Raw genomic sequence first — 16,555 nt, forward strand, 5'->3', positions numbered from 1 at the left:
GCTGTCCCAAAAGAGAGAGGGAAGGGTACTACTTAGTAGCAAAAACAATTTATGTGTAAAAGCTTTTCATTTAAAAATGGATAAGGTCTCTACAATTCAAGGTATGTTATATGTTGTTAGAAGGAACTGCTTAATGGGTACATATAGTCATGTTTCTCAAGATGAAGACAAAAATATGAATATTAAGTAATGAATAATAATTTTTTGTGGAAGCTCCAGAAATCTGAAATGTACTTATATCCTCATCCTTATGGATAACTAGGTGCTTTTTTCCATCTTAATAATACTTCCACTTCCACAGAGCCTTCCATCAAGGATCTTAAAGCACTTTATAACCATTAATTAATTAAACACTAAACAACTTTGTGAGCTAGGTATTTATTATCCTAATTTACCAAATGGAGAAACCGAAGCATAGAGAGGATAAGTGATTTGCCTAAGGCTGCACAGTGATTCAGAGACAGAGAAAGCACTAAAATCCGAGAGTCCTGATCATCACATCCTTGCTTTAGCCACTAAGGAAAAAACCTGTCAGGGAACTGTAACAATACCTCATTATTTTAAATGATTGTTTTAGCATTAATAGATAGTATTGTTCTGATACAGAATCATAGAAATGTAGAGCGGAAGGGACGTTGTCCAGCACCCTGAGATATGGCAGGACCAAGTAAACCATGTTCTTGTATTTTACTTTTTGTCCTAGGTTCTGCTAAAACATTTCCTCCAAATATCTGTTGTGCCTTGCAATGTTGGTGCTTTAGTCACATTTTATATTAAAAGTCTATTTATTCTGCACTTGCTGCCTCTAATTCTAGTTCCTTCCTTTTCCGTATATTAAAAACAATAAACATATTTGCAACAAGGGAAGAAAAAAACCCACACAAGGGTATATAGGCCTTGTAGGAATCTCACCCAGTATGTCTATCTAGCATATTAACAAAATCTGTCAGTGATGCAGAGTTAATGTACAGTATAGTCACAGAAGAGCAAAGGTACATTTCTTTCCATCTTGTACAAAATTGCTGTTAGTTCTAATTCTAGAATAAGGGTGATGGACCTTATGAGAAAGTTCCATACGAATGTAAAAAGGCTGAAACTTAAAAGATTCTACAGAAATATAATAAGGCTCAATGCAAATTATTATAAAATCTATAGGCCTTGAATTCTCATTCATATTGGGCACCTTTATTCTGCTCTGGCAGTGTTAAGTGGCTTTCAAGTGGATGTAGCTGCAATTTATACTCACTTTAAGGCCCTGTTATGCAACCAGAATGGTGTAAAGTGTAAATGTGAACTGGGTCCATAGAATTTAACAGAAAAATATACCCTTTCTATAGTTCATTTTAACCATCCTATAGAATTCTATATTCTTCTAGTCATCTTGCTCCAATAAGAACTATAGTGTAGCAGTTGGCATTCCTGAGCAGTGAGAATGCCTTTCCCCAGTTAGACTAAGTTCTTGCTTACTCTCTTCCCACCTTGTTGCCATAGACCTGGTGGACCACCAACCACTGCCCAACATTAGACTTCCTTTAACCCCTGGTTGGGGATTTGAGATCAGAATTCTCCTTCTCCTCTAGAGAATTCTATATAAAGGATAGAATTTTTTGTTACATTCTATATGGTGATTCAAAAACCTATAAAGATATAAAGGTGTGAGAGGAGAATCAGGTTCCATCACTGTCTATTACAATTCTATGGGATTTTTCCATAAGGGGATGTAGGGAGCAGAAAGAATCCAGATTGATTTTTAGTTCTCAGATTGCTTTTGAAATGCTGTCAGTTGGAAAGAAAATCTTGTTTTGATCTATACACTAAGCAAATTTTACATAGAAGACAATGAGCCAACATACAGGAGTTGCCATTAAAAAGTCAATATCTGTCAACAGCAATCACAGTTATTCCATATTCTAAGTTCATATTCTAAGAATGTTATGTGTTTGGATTTTAATGGTGACTGCTGTCCATGAAGTTGTCATTTTACAGTTACTATCTGACCACACATAAGATTATCTACCAAACTCACCCTTTGTTTATAGAACAGGCGCACTGTAGACAACAGCATCACAAGTTTTCCTTTGATGCTGTCTCTGCTCCCTCCCACCCCCGCCACCTGTTTTTTTCTGGAGGGATGGGTTCTAGGGGTCAGAAGACTATTCATTCTTTGTGGCAATTCAATCTTTGTGTTCTCTGCTCAGATTTCCAACAAGGATACCAATTAGTGCAAATTGCCGTGGTAGATTTTATGATGAGGACACTTGTCCACTAGAAAAGCACTGAAACAACTAATCAGCAATTGATTGGGAGTCACTATCAATCAATGCCAGTCTGAGCTGGATTAGAAATGGCAACCTAAAAGTGAAATTCTATTACTAATTCCCTGTCTCATCCAGCCCGTCCTTCTGCAATAAACAAGATTGTGTCTATCTGAGAGAAACTGCTTTCTAATTTCAATTTTAGGACTAACTTTATCTTTTTGTTTAACTGGTTTTAAAATTTGAACATGTTTTAAACAATCTTAGAAGTTTTGCTCTATTTCTTTTCCTTTATGATTAGGACCCTACCAAATTCACGGCCATGAAAAACGCGTCACAGACCGTGAAATCTGGTCTTTTGTTTGCTTTTACCCTAGACTATAGAGATTTCATGGGGGAGACCAGTGTTTCTCAAACTGGGGCTCTTGACCCAAAAGGGAGTTGTGGGAGGGGTCACAAGGATATTGTGTGTGTGTGTGGGGAGGGGAGGGGGTCGCCGTATTGCCACCCTTACTGCTACACTGCTTTCAGAGTTGGGTAGCTGGAGAGCGGCAGCTGTTGGCCAGGCACCCAGCTCTGAAGGCGGTGCCCCGCCAGCAGCAGCGCAGAAGTAAGGATAGCACTATGCAACTCCCCCAACTCCTTTTTGGGCCAGGACTCCTAAAATTACAATACCATGAAATTTCAGATTTAAATAGCTGAAATTATGAAATTTATGATTTTTAAAATCCTATTACCATGAAATTGACCAAAAGGGACCATGAATTTAGTAGGGCCTTATTTATGATTGATTGCTAGCCAATAATCTATATGAGTATAGTATTTATATACTGCATATGTAATAGTGCACACCACTGGGTTATATAAACTCCTGGAAGTGAGAGTATAAGTGTCCCCACTTTTGAGTTGCTAGTGAGATTCAATGTCCACAGTGCATTGTTGAGCATCTATAAACATTTCAACTAAGCGATTTTTTCCCCCACATGAAATGAATGCAGGTATTTATTGATATATATAAACACATACAGTCCATGCAGTAAATTAGAAAAATATGACTGCTTAGTTTTTTTAAGAGCTCAGTATTTTGAGATAAAATTAAAAATAAGAGCAGATCTACTGGATGGACAGGCTGCCAGCTGATGAGGTGGATCTGGCCAGCTTTACAACATGCTTCACAAATCCAAAGAAAGATAAAAGAAAAAAAACATTTTAGAGTCACATACACTTTTTGTACATTTCTCAAATAGACACAAGTAATCTCTAGCATGCAGCTCCATCGTGTAACATGCCAGAGATCAGCACTCTGGCAGAATCCATGGCCAAAATACAAATATTAAAAAAATATAATAATAATCTGAGCAATCCTTTCAACATAATATGAAGAGGAAAGTAAAACCACAGGTTGTGAAATCTGATTACATTTTAGAGGTGGCACAACAGCTTTTAGGACACTCTTAGAATCACATTTGAGAAAGTACAGTCACTCTAAATAGAATACAGTGGCTGATTTAGCTTAGAACAGTGTGGAGAATATATGGCAGTAAATTTCCAAACAGTGAAAAAATAACAATATAAAAAAAAAATAACACAATTGTGTGTCAGTTAATCAGTGCATTCTTCATTCTATTCCATGGGATAACATATATTTTGTGATGTACTGAAAAACACTGAAAGAGAATGGCAGACTCTAATACCTTGCACAGTATTAGTCTCTCTCTTCTCTCTCTCTCTCTCTTACTCACAGAGAAATAAGTAGGGGCTGCTCTTAGAGTTTCTGTGAAGAACCTCATCTGTTAAAACCCCTAATTTCCTCAGAGAGAGGGACAAAATAACTCCTTTTATACCTGGTTGGCGTTAAGATAATGCACCTGCCTTTATGACTCAACAGTATGACCCTGCACTTTTATGCAAGGTTTAAGCACTGGACATCAGGATTATTCACTAGATTAGCCCTGGATCCCTATGCAAGGGCAGAGAGTCTGCCAGCCTGTTACAGATACCTAACAGCCATACTCCACTCATGTTAAAAATAATCTCTCTCCGATTGCAGGGTTCTAAACTACAATCAGCACTTCATTAAAAAAAAAAAATCCTCTTATCCAGCCAGACTGCCGCACTTGTTGCACTATGGTAGTTTCTTAGTACAACATCAATAAATGGCCACTTGTAGAGGGACAGACAGAATTCCATTTGTAAAAGTGAGCCACAGTTTAAAGGGATAATATCAGCCCCCAATTATTATACCCTTGGAAGTAAAATGGATTTCTGGAGGAAAAAAAAGATGGAACCAAGTGGAAAGGTAAATACAAGGAGAAATTCTCTGGGTTTCAGGATATTTATTTGCTTGAAAGCCATGTTGCCTTTGAGAACATAATGGAGGGGTAACATAAAAGGAGACTATTTGCATTTGGCATAGGGTTCCATGGACATGACAAGAAAGAATGCAAATAGGGCTCTCTGAGTCACCTTTCATGGAGCACACAGTCTACATCTAAAGGGCATTAAAGGGGATGAATGGTGATGCAGATAAGTTTATTAGCTGGATCTAAACAATCTAGGGAAAGTCAAAACACCATTCTAAATTCTTTTTTGAATGAGCTCAAGATACATCATGGAAGCACACTTCTTGCTTAAGGCTGTACCTAGTATTTGAATTGCTATATTTATATAAATTCAATGGGCTCTCTCTACCATTAGTAGAGATATTCATTTGTAAGTACTTCCAAGACCTATGCACATTTAAGCAGAAATGAAGGGGTTGAGCATCTCTTGCATGTCAGTGCTTGTTAAAAAGATGGTTCTTAGCTTTTTCCATTCCTCACACTGCATCATTTCACATGATCACACATCTCCTTTGCCATACTACACCTGTTGGCACCATGAGGTTTAATTTAAATAGAAAACTGGCATTTTCCAGATTGCCAGCCAAATAAATCCTTAGGAGAATGTATTGGAAATGATGGCTTCCATTCTATTTGCACTGAACTGAGCACAAACTCACCTCTCAATAAATAATGAAACAAAATTTGAGTAATATATCCACCGTCCACAAAGGGTCGCATCACATGATTTAACATACGGGTGGTAGCAGTCAACAGGTCCCAGTAAAAGCAAAACTCAATGGAGCAAATCCTCAGCTAGTGTAAGTCAGTGTAACTCCATTCAATTCAGTACAGCTATGCCGACTTTTACCAGCTGAAGAGCTGGCTCAGTATTTTCAGACTGGATTCTCAATACCAAGTTGAGCAAAACTGAAGTATTCATTCCCAAATCAAAACCAATGGATGGAAAAGGAGTGGAGTGCTATGTCCTAAATATACCAATGAACTCTTCATGGATACCTAGATTTCTTCACCCCAACACCCTTAAGCATTTAAAAAGAATCAATCACTTAAAAAAGTTATGTATGTATGTATATATATATATATATATATAAAAGATAAAATTTAGCAATACAGAAATTGGTACCCCAATACTAGCAGCTACTAATAATAGCTTTTCTGTGAATATCTTCTTCAATGAACGAGTCCCCTATCTCGAGCCATTTATTGAGAACATACAAATGAACTTGTAAGACATCACCTGATCAAAATTGGATACCTGACTTTGGAGTATGAGAATCATAAACACGCTTACGGTCTATCTGGTCTGCAAACACTTCCCCATAGATCATCCAATAGGGCATGTAAAAAATGTTCTTTGCCAGCTTCCACGAAGGCTCTTCATTGGGGAAAAGAATTGACTGCCTTGCGACACCAAAGCTCATCAGAACCACCAACATAATGATGACAAAATACATCATGTCTATCATCTAAAGGGCACAGGAGGGAGAAACAAAGATAAAGGAAACGAATTAGAGAAAATTATTTGGGTATGTTTCAACCTTGATATAATAAAAAAATGTAAAGTTTAAGGATACAATTTTGTACATACAGGCTGGAGTTTTCAAAGGTGGTGAGTGGGGAAATTGGGTGCTTGGTTTGGCCGAGTTCATTTTCAGTGAGATTTTCAAAGCTTGTTATGAATGTGTTTGCAGGTTTGAAATTATAAGCTACTATTTGGTTGCACGGGCTGCCTGCAACTACTACAAATTCACTGATGTCCACCCAACCCAGTTTGGGCCACACTTGCAAGATGAAGCACTGCTCTTATGCTACAGGTGGCGTCGACAAAAACGAGGGGCAGCCATGGGCAGAGTCATCTATTTAGCTAGCAGCAGGCAATGTCCCAGGGGAAAGGAACTGAGGCTGGAGCTAGCATAAGGATTCAACCTCTCTTGGTCACACCGGAATAGTGAGTGGCATAACATAATGGCAGCTCGCTAGTGCAACATAATGGACAGGCACAGTGGTGACCAGTGAGATAGGAGGTCAGTGGAAGGACCAGAGACCCACATGTTTGGAGGTGACCAGCAGAGGTCAGAGGACTTAGGGGAGGGTGAATTTTCAAAAGATAACATGCAAATAGCATAGGGGCTCAGCCCGGATACATCTCCCCTCTGCAGTGTCTCATTAGCATATGCAAATTACTCATTACCACATGGTTATAATGTCTGCGCATTCAGGGAAATGCTTAGGAAAAAGGGATATCCTCAGTGCCCCAATACACACAGATCAAGCCCAGTAGGTACTGGATAGGATCTTAGGCATGAGTTTGGGGACAGATATTGCACTAGCAATAGGGATGAGAACCCCAAGAAAGGATATTAAAGGAAGAGTAACCCTTGGGAATGCCTAGAATATCTATCATAGGTGCTATGTAAACTGAAAAAATAAATATTATAAATTAACTAACAACATATTGTGGTATAAAAAATATGGGGAAACAATTTTAGAGACCAGATTAAGGCTCCTCTACTGCTGCAGAGAGAAAACATGTGAAGACCAAGCTGGAGCATGCCATCCCTTTCCCACTCCAACTCAAGCACTGATTTCAGGCAGATGTACCAAAATGTCAGGGAAGTAACCAAACATATTGACAATTATCTTTGATGTTACCGCAAGAGAACCTTTTAACCTTCTGGTATAGTGTTTATCAGCAATCATGATGTTTGGGGCTCTTGTTGCTAGAAATAAGAGTTCATTTGTTTTTGTCTCGTCCACAAGCAAGATGATGTCTCATCTCTAGGCTCAGCCCTCTCAATCTGCCTGATCTAAAACTCAAAGAAGTTGATAGGAGTCTTTCTTTTGATTTCACTGGGGATCGGATTAGGGTGTGTTTGCCTGTTGTACCAAATGACAATGGCTAGTTTAACTGGATTGTTCAACAGTTTAATCGTCTATTTGAAAAAGCTTAGTTAGCTGACAAAATGTGAATTGTTCCTGTATCAATAGATTTATTTAATAGATTTATAAATATATAAAAGTTTAGCCCCACAGCAATTTCCAACTTGCTGACAAACGAAATACAGTCGGATGTTAGTCTGTGTATGGAAAAGTGTTTGATACACCTCAATCTTGGGACACCATGTCAGAGACATTTCATCCTACCTGCAAATGAAAAGTAATTATATCATTATATAAAAATCAAAAAAGTAGATTTTAAAAATGTGCACATTCAGTCACTGAAATAAGAAGGTAATGGCAAATCCAGCCATTTCAAAGGCACCAACCTCTTTGTTTTATACCTCTAGTGCCCCCTCCTATTCCTGATTTAATTTCAGCCTGCACAATTTTATGCACTGTTTTTAATGAATCTAGTGGTAACACTTATCATCATTAATCCTCTGGCAGCACCTAAAGGCCCTAGTGACAATCGGTGCCTCATTGTGCTGGGTTCTGTACAGACACAGATGAAGAGATAGTAATTTGCCTTACTCTGACACATTAAAATTAATGAAATACTTGAGGGAGTAAGGTCAGAAAGACTTGCCCCTTGTCTGAAGAGTCTAAAACCTTGCTTATGATTTACAATTCCACAGAAATATAATAGGATGATGGTACAGTTGATACTAAATATGGGCCTTTTGGAGAATAGAGTAGCTGTGATAAGGCTTGCTTGGTAGAAATAAGTTTAATCAAGTAGATCCTTCACATGCTTTACTTATGTACTTCCCAAGCACATGAAATGAAAGAGGAGATTAGATAGAACCTAGAGAACAAAAATGAAATGTGATTTAAACAAAAATGTAGTCGGTGAACCAAATACAGCCTGGAGCAAGCAACTGCACATAAGTATATGAGTGATATAAACGGGGCTGTCAGTTACACACTGGGTATAAGGTGGCCAGAAAATGGGTGTGATGGCAAATTTGTGCAACTCATACCAATTGGGCATGCACTGTATGGGCAAAATGGGTATGTCAAAAATGTTGAGTGCATGAAAACAGGGATAAAAATCAAATAGCAGAAGGGCGTAAGATAAAGCAGTCCCCCTAATTTAACAGTGCTCCAAGGGCTATGTGGGCACAACTCCCAATGCCTGCAATGGGTGTCGAACCCATTTATGCCAGGGATGCATTTGGCCCCACAGAATACCAAAGCATTAGGAGGTTACACTCCTTGTGCACATGCAGGGATATCTCAGAGGTGCAAATTACATTATTTTGCTACTTACACCCATTTGCAGGTCCTGCTACCCCCAAGGTGCAACATACGCTACCATTCATGTCACAGCTGAATTGGATTCAGTGACCTTAATGTCAACTCATCATAATGCTGACTGCCAGTGCCTCAGCTAGTAGGGGTCTGACAATCTATCCAGTAGCAAATTGGTCTCCAAGTTGCCTTTGCTGAGCAGATGGGTAAAAAAATGTGGCTGTGTATGGTACCAGTGACAAACAGAGGAATACATGGCTGTTTTGACATTCTTTTGTAGTTTTATGTGAGACAGGCAGTTTGAGCTGCAATGCTGATATGGATCATCAGAAGGAGGAATTACAGTCTGGGACAAATTAGACTGAGGTGGGACAGGAGCTATTGCAATGGTTTCTGTCTGATCTTTTCCTCTCTCCTCTCTGTCTGGAAGCCTGTTTTCTCCTTTCAGTAATCTGCAGCAGCAGCAGTTTTTATCTTGAGTGTTTTCTATTTGGACTTTGCAGTTCTGGGAGGTCTCTCTATTCACTGTCCTGTAATCACGGTTCCCTTGGCTCCCCTGAAGGAATCCATAGACTCTCTAAGGCCTTTCTGCAGGAAAAAATACTTTTCAACAGTTTCTGTTGTGGTCTCTCTTTTTTCCTTAAAATGGGTCTTTCCCTTTGATTCTTTGCTATCAGTTCGGACCCTAAGAAGGTAACACACTAAAGAGAGGGTGAACTGGTTATTTTGATGGCAGGAAGAGAGCCAGTATTTTGCACTGGTGTATCCTAAGTCTAGGGGTCTCTGGCACTCATTGCCTTGAAGTGTCGGGTTCTATATGCTTCCCCTAATCCAAGGCCCAGGAGTGAGTCTAACGCTTAGCTGCACAGAGGAGAGAGCAGGTATTGTCCCCGTCCCCACTGGTACAAGGAGAGAGGGATGTTATACTGCAGTTGAAAGACTGGGTCTGCTGCTGAAAGTATAAAGTGTTCTCCATGGCAGATTCAATAGGCAAAAGACTACTTCTGAACCATAATGTGGATGCTATTAGGTTTACTGAGTATTGCCCTCATATTAGTCAGGCATTGTTAATATTTGTGTTATCTGGTAAATTTAATATTCAATTGGCCCAGCTCTGCTATGTGTCAGTGATATTTTAATATTGATTTTTAAACACAGTCTAAACATTTGGAACACATGACAGGGCCTAATTTTGGAAAATGGAAGCCAGAGGTCTACACAAAACATGAGCATGTAAATCAGACAGATGTGCACTTAAGAGGCTAGTTAGTCCCATACATACTCATACAGTGCGCGTGGGCATTTACATGCAGTTATTTTACATGGACACCTACTGAAGGTGCCTTTTAGTATGTGGACTTGACTTTCTATCTTTTGAGAATCTGGCTTTAGAGGCAAAAAATCCAACATTAATGCAATGTTACAGCTGAAATTTTAAACCAACAAAAGGGAGGAAATTCAAAGCTGTGGATCTCACAGCATTTCTAACTCAGTACACTTGAATATGTGTTGTATTAGATATAACATGTTAACATTAATGCCCTAATATGTACATGCGATGTGACTCAATTACAGATGCCAGGGTTTCTACCGAACACCTGGTCAAAAAGGGACCCTCCCCAGCCCGGTGAAAATGAGTGAGTGAGCGAGGGTCGGGGAGAGCGAGCGATGAAGGGGGAGAGGGAGTGGGGTGGAGCAGGGCAAAGGTGTTCAGTTTTGTTCGGTCAGAAAGTTGGCAACTCTAGCTGCTGTGGTCACATGAATGGATTTTCAGCTCTCATAGGGAGGGTTCCTTTTGGTGCTTCCCCAGAGATAAAATGTGACATGACCCTGACAAAGTTCTGCAGAAGCAACTGGGGACATCACCAGGAAGGAACAGAAGAAAATCAAGGTAACACAGATGTGAGACCTAAGATGGGGAAGACAGGAAGTGATCCTAATATGGGGCAGCAGCGATAGCAAGACCACTATTATAATAAATATTAACAATATATGAACACACCACCCTTATTATAGCATCCTTCTTGTAAGGATCTGAAAGCATTTCCAAAAATATTAGTTAATTAAATAGACCTCAAAGCATGTCTTCAAGGTAGGTGAGAATTATTATCCCTCACTTTAGACCTGGGTAAACTGAGGCACAGAAACTAGTGAGATAACTTTGCTGTTGAAAGGGGGTTTCTGAGGTTGCCACACAAAATAGAAGATTCACGTATAAAAATCTGTAGAAGCCTGGAGAAGAGCTAGATGCAGATCTCTTATATATAAGGCCAATCTGGAGGATGTGGGTTTGCCATGATGCTGACATAAGATAAAGGCACTGATTGCTAGGATCATAGGAAATTACTAGTGATTTGTAGTGATTTAATTCTGCCTACCCAAACAAATATAATCAAACAAATGCTAAGAAAATATGGAAAGAATGAGGAAACTTATCTTACCATTTTCCCAATCATCATAACATATGGTCCCAAATACTTGTTCACGCCGAAGATGTCTAACAAACGTATATACCAGTAAATTATGTTAACACAGTATATGACTCGCCCATCACTCCTGAATGGCTGATCCTGCAGACGAAGTATCATTCCAACAGAGAACAGGAGAATTGCTATGAGGTCTGTAACATTCCAGTACTCTTGGAGCCACACTTTTACCTTCTGTAACAGCTTCCCAGGTTCTGACATCAATATCTGAAGGGCATGAAAGAAGGATAAAAGGGGATCTAGGTTATCTTCACTTTAAGCCCCATAGAAAACACATGGCAAACATTCATATTTTATAAAGGCCAAAAGCAAATCTGATGAAGTCCCTGCTATGACATCCTTCATGAATACCTTGCATGGTGTCAAGTAAATTTGTTAGTCTCTAAGGTGCCACAAGTACTCCTGTTCTTTTTGCAGATACAGACTAACACGGCTGCTACTCTGAAAAAAGTATCAGTGGGTAGCCGTGTTAGTCTGTATCTACAAAAACAACAAGGAGTCTGGTGGCACCTTAAAGACTAACAGATTTATTTGGGCATAAGCTTTCATGGGTAAAAACCTCACTTGTATCTGAAGAAGTGAGGTTTTTACCCACGAAAGCTTATGCCCAAATAAATCTGTTAGTCTTTAAGGTGTCACCAGACAACAACAACAACACTCCTTGTTGTTTTCATGAATACCGTACATGCTTCTGACCCATCTTTAGATACCTTGTGGTCTAGCCAATCAAACTCCATTTGTGATATATTCACAATGTGCTATTTTTTAAAAAAATAATCAAGAGTTACTCATTTGTAAAACAAAACCAAATACATCTTTCTAAAATCCCCTATAAGTGACAAAAAATTCACTGTTCACTTTCCATTTCCCAAACTGAATGATTCAATTTTGAACTAAAGGGTAAAGGAAGAGAGGTAGAAAGGTGTTTAATCAAAAAAATCTCATTTAAAGAACCTACAGAAAAGCGTTCCCAAACTACACATAAAAGAGCCAGGGGTCTTTAATGACCACAAGGGCCTTGGTTGTGCATTTCATCCAAAACACTGATGTTACTATTTGAACCTAGCTTTGGGAGAATACACAGTTGGGAAAATAATGCATAAAATAACTTATTCTGTGAATTTAGCTTCTTTTCTGTTTGCAAAATCATCTGTGAGGAGTTTACAATTTCCCTGAATTTATTTGTCATTTGAAACTATTCACCAAACAATTTCCATGAATAATTTCTTGCCTTTAACTTGTTTGCAAGTAGTTTGTTTTGAGTATTCTACATTTGGAATTTGAGTATGTTTGAGCACAGTCATATGGTCTCATTTTGCTCCCTGACCCAGTGAGCACAATTCTTAGACAAATTATAGTCTAGTTTTCTGTGAATAATCTCCAACCTCCACTTAGAACTCTTTTTCCATAAACAGTCTTCCTAAAATGTTTGTGGAAAGTGCACACACAGTTGAAGTGAATGATTATAAAAATGGAACAAATATTCACAGAAAATATTTAACAGCATTTGTTTTCATCCACTGAATTCTCTGCAACTTTTTATCAGTGGTGCAGAGCCCCCTTGTGGCTAATTGATGGGGTGCGTGCTCACAAAATCACTGTCCTATTCCACCATGTTGTAACTCTGTACTTTTAAATCAAATGAATAAAGCCCAGTTTTTTTGAACCTGCAGTGTGCTTTTAAGTAACTGTTTTAGGATCAAGTATCAGAGGGGTAGCCGTGTTAGTCTGGATCTGTAAAAGCAGCAAAGAGTCCTGTGGCACCTTATAGACTAACAGACCTATTGGAGCATGAGCTTTCGTGGGTGAATACCCACTTCGTCGGATTCATGGATGTTTTAGGATGAATTTAGGATGAATGGTCCCAGAGCTCAGGATGCTTGGATCCAGAATCTTGGTTCAGCACATTATGGAGACATAGGACAGCTGCAAATATTGAATGCAGAGCCAAGCTTTTGGACAGTTTGGGGGTATTTAGATGTGGGGCTCTGGTTGGAATCCTCTCTCTAACCCCCTCCACACACACCTAAAAGTAAACAACAAGCCCCAAAATTCTACTTCAGTAGCCATGCCTATGAGGAACATTGTGAAGAGCCCTAAGAAATCTCATGGAAAGTGGGGCTATGTTAGAAGAAAACTTAGCCTCTGACAATTTCATTAGACTTTGTGTAGAAATCTGAACTTGGAAGTTCCAAGGGGGTTGTAGGCGTGTGGAACAGACCGTTGCTTTTAAAAACAGTAAAATGGAGAAATGTAGCAATAGAAATTTCAACATCCCTTCTGCTTTTCTGGAAAAAAGGAAACTTTGTGGTAAATCCACCTAACAAAATATTCAGAGAAACATAATTCAAACAAATAAAAAAAAATGTGAAAAGTATTTGTGTTTCCTTTCTGTTTCTGGCTCATCCGGAATAGTGTTACCTCTCTCATCTTCTCTATTCCCAGTGTGAAAATATAGGAGATAACTATCCATTCCTGTGTAGAAGGCCAACGATCCATCTTCACTAGCACAATGTAGTTGAACAGCATCAGGTACCCGATGTATGCCAACTGTAAGGAAACAAAAATTTCTCTTGACATCAGTAACCACTTACTAATGTTTATACAGCATAGTCAGATCCTCTGAGGTGGCTTTAAAACCCTAATTTCAGTTTGCAAAGATCTTCTATCTGTAAACAGAGAGGAGAACATAAGCAGCAGCTATGGAAATTGAATCTGCATACCAAGTGGAAGCTCTAAAATAAATACTTGGAGGTCTCCTCTCCATTGCTACTGCTGCTTCACAATTATAACCACTCCCATCATTGTTAACACAACTCATGTGGATCTTCACTATGCCTGATGGGATCAGTGTTGGTTCTATGGTTCTCCATGAGGCCACTGTCAAACTTAGACTTCCTAAGTCACCTGTGTGAACACTTCCAATCCAGTCCATTTCCCTCCTACCTATTGCTTTTTACTCACCTGACATTTCTTGTCCACACATACAATCATTCTGACCTAGTTCCTCTACCTCAGACCCACCCTGACCTTCTCTGCCCTTAATGCACAACCCTTTTAATCTGGATCCCCTGTATCCAAGGTGGTATCCAAGGTAGATGCTGTGATAGATATAGCAATTTCCTGCAACATTCTTGGAAAACCTTATTGTCTTATGTAATACTATGGGCCGAAATTGTATGTAACCTCTCTAGGGGGAAGATGTGACGTGAAGTGGGGAGTTTAAAGGACTATAATGAAATTGTGCCCAAAATAGACTTTTTGAGGCAATAAATGCAAAGTAGATTTCCTGGAAAATGCCCAGGGAGAGGTTAATGCAAATTCCTCACCTCCAGTTACGCAAAAACCCAGCCTTTTGAAGCTACATCCTCCGGGAGAGGGTGACTGTCTGCTGGTTACTTGTTTCCAGAATTTAGAGATCAAAGACTTGAACTGTTTAAAGAAAGAGGCTGATCTACACAGCTGGTGTTCTGGTTCTGAATCTGAGACAGTTAAGAGCTTATAATCATGGGGAAAACCCAGTTGTGTGTTTTGAAGGAGTGACACCCACCAGAGCCTAAGGTTGGAGTTGGTGCAACCTCTGGTAAGCTTTTTAGCATGTGCATACGTTATTTTAATTTTTTAATATCTTCTCTGTAATGCTTTCACCTTAGGAATAAATGTGCTTGCTTATAAAGAGCTGTATGGTAACTTATGACTGTGGGCAATACACTGGGCATAGCCTCTGGGGAGAAAGCAAAGCACAAACACTGGTTTCTTAGGCATTCTGGCTTGCTGGGGATATCATAGTGTAGGCAAGGAACTGTGCAACCTTGAAAAACCCTTGAGGAGGGGGAGAGATGTGGGTCTGTGCCCAAAAGAGGTAACAGCTGAGGAGTCGGGAGCCTAGAGTGGGTGCTCTTGGTGGACAAAAGGGGGGAATACAGGTGAAGTTACCCTGAACTGTGACTACTACTACCTGTCCTGACTCAGAGTAATACTGCATCTAGCCTGGTCATCATACATACTATTTCTACTACCTTGACCATCTATATCCTTACTGCTCTGGCCTGACTGCTTCTGTTGCTCACCCACCTATCCTCACCTCTTTCCTAATGGTTCCTAACATTGTTAGCATTTTTGACTGCTGCTGCACATTAAGCAGATGTTTTCAGAGAACTATGACTCCACAATCTCTTGAATGGTAACAGTTAATTTAGACCCTATCATTTTGTATGTATCAGTGGGATTACGTTGTCCAATGTCAATCATTTTGCATTTATCAACATTGAATTTCATCTCTCATTTTGTTGCCCAGATGCCCAGTTTCGTAACCGTTCAGTCTGCTTTGGACTTAACCATCTTGAGTAATTTTGTATCATCTGCAAACCTTGTCACCTCACTGTTTACTGCTTTTTCCTGATCATTTATGAATATGTTGTGGTCCCAGTAGAGATTCTTGGAGGACCTGCTATATACTGCTCTCCAATGTGAAAACTGACCATTTATTCCTACCCTTTGTTTCCTGTCTTTGAACCAATTACTGATCCATGAGAAGACCTTTCCTCTCATCCCATTAATGCTTACTTTGCTTAATAGCCTTTGGTGAGGGAACTTTGGAGAGTGACATGGAGTCACTGTGGAATAATTCTGTGGCAGGGATATTTGACTCTGGTCAGACTTTGCAGTGCTCAGTTCCCTTCTCTTTTCCCTGTGAGCACCTCACTGTTCGAGCAACAGCTCTATGACACAGAATATTTTAGGTCAAACTGTTCAGAGAACATCTTCAGTGCCAGGCGTAGAGATTTAGGCGTGTGTTCTGTTAACGCTGACATCTTATTACAAGTGTTTGTACTTCAAGAAGTAGGTTTCTCTTTCTTTTTATTGTATCTAAGTCCATTGCCTATGCTGTAACAAGGTCAAAAGGAAGCAACATAATGGGGCTGTGTATTTTGGAAGGAACATAGTAGTGATTTCAGTGGTGGTAGACAGTGATGAGCACCTAACAGAACTGGGTCCATAGTGCTGCTCTGTTCAATTAGTTCACACAAACAATTTGTTGAAGTGTGTGAAAGCATAGAGCTTGCAGTACTGAGTGCTGGCTTTATTTTTAGTCACTGGCTTGGAAACTACCTAGGCAAATTCTTTAAATTGACCATAATTATGAGCACAGCTAACATCTACCTCTTCTGCTTACAACAGGAGGAGGAAATGGACTCATCCCTTCTTTCAGATCTGTATTTGGTGATTGGATTGTTTCTCTAGAGCTAACCTGATCTTCGCAACATGTTTAAAGGAA

General features: G+C 39.4%; 1 protein-coding gene across 4 annotated transcripts in view; it reads right to left on the minus strand.

The window, feature by feature from the left end:
* Positions 1–16,555, minus strand: part of TRPM3 (transient receptor potential cation channel subfamily M member 3) — a 395,690-nt gene that overhangs the window by 21,670 nt on the left and 357,465 nt on the right. For 2 of the 4 annotated variants that reach the window (XM_034773284.1, XM_034773282.1), the window contains 3 exons: positions 13,699–13,827; positions 11,233–11,484; positions 5,892–6,066 (listed from right to left, as the gene is read on the minus strand). In XM_034773284.1, coding sequence (XP_034629175.1) covers positions 5,892–6,066; positions 11,233–11,484; positions 13,699–13,827 — 556 coding nt within the window. Of the gene's footprint in view, positions 1–5,855; positions 6,067–11,232; positions 11,485–13,698; positions 13,828–16,555 lie in introns of all 4 variants that reach the window. The other 2 variants (XM_034773283.1, XM_034773281.1) reach the window with 1 other exon arrangement.

The sequence above is a fragment of the Trachemys scripta genome, chromosome 6 (assembly GCF_013100865.1).
Source record: "Trachemys scripta elegans isolate TJP31775 chromosome 6, CAS_Tse_1.0, whole genome shotgun sequence".
In the NCBI taxonomy this organism is placed as follows: Eukaryota; Metazoa; Chordata; order Testudines; family Emydidae; genus Trachemys; species Trachemys scripta.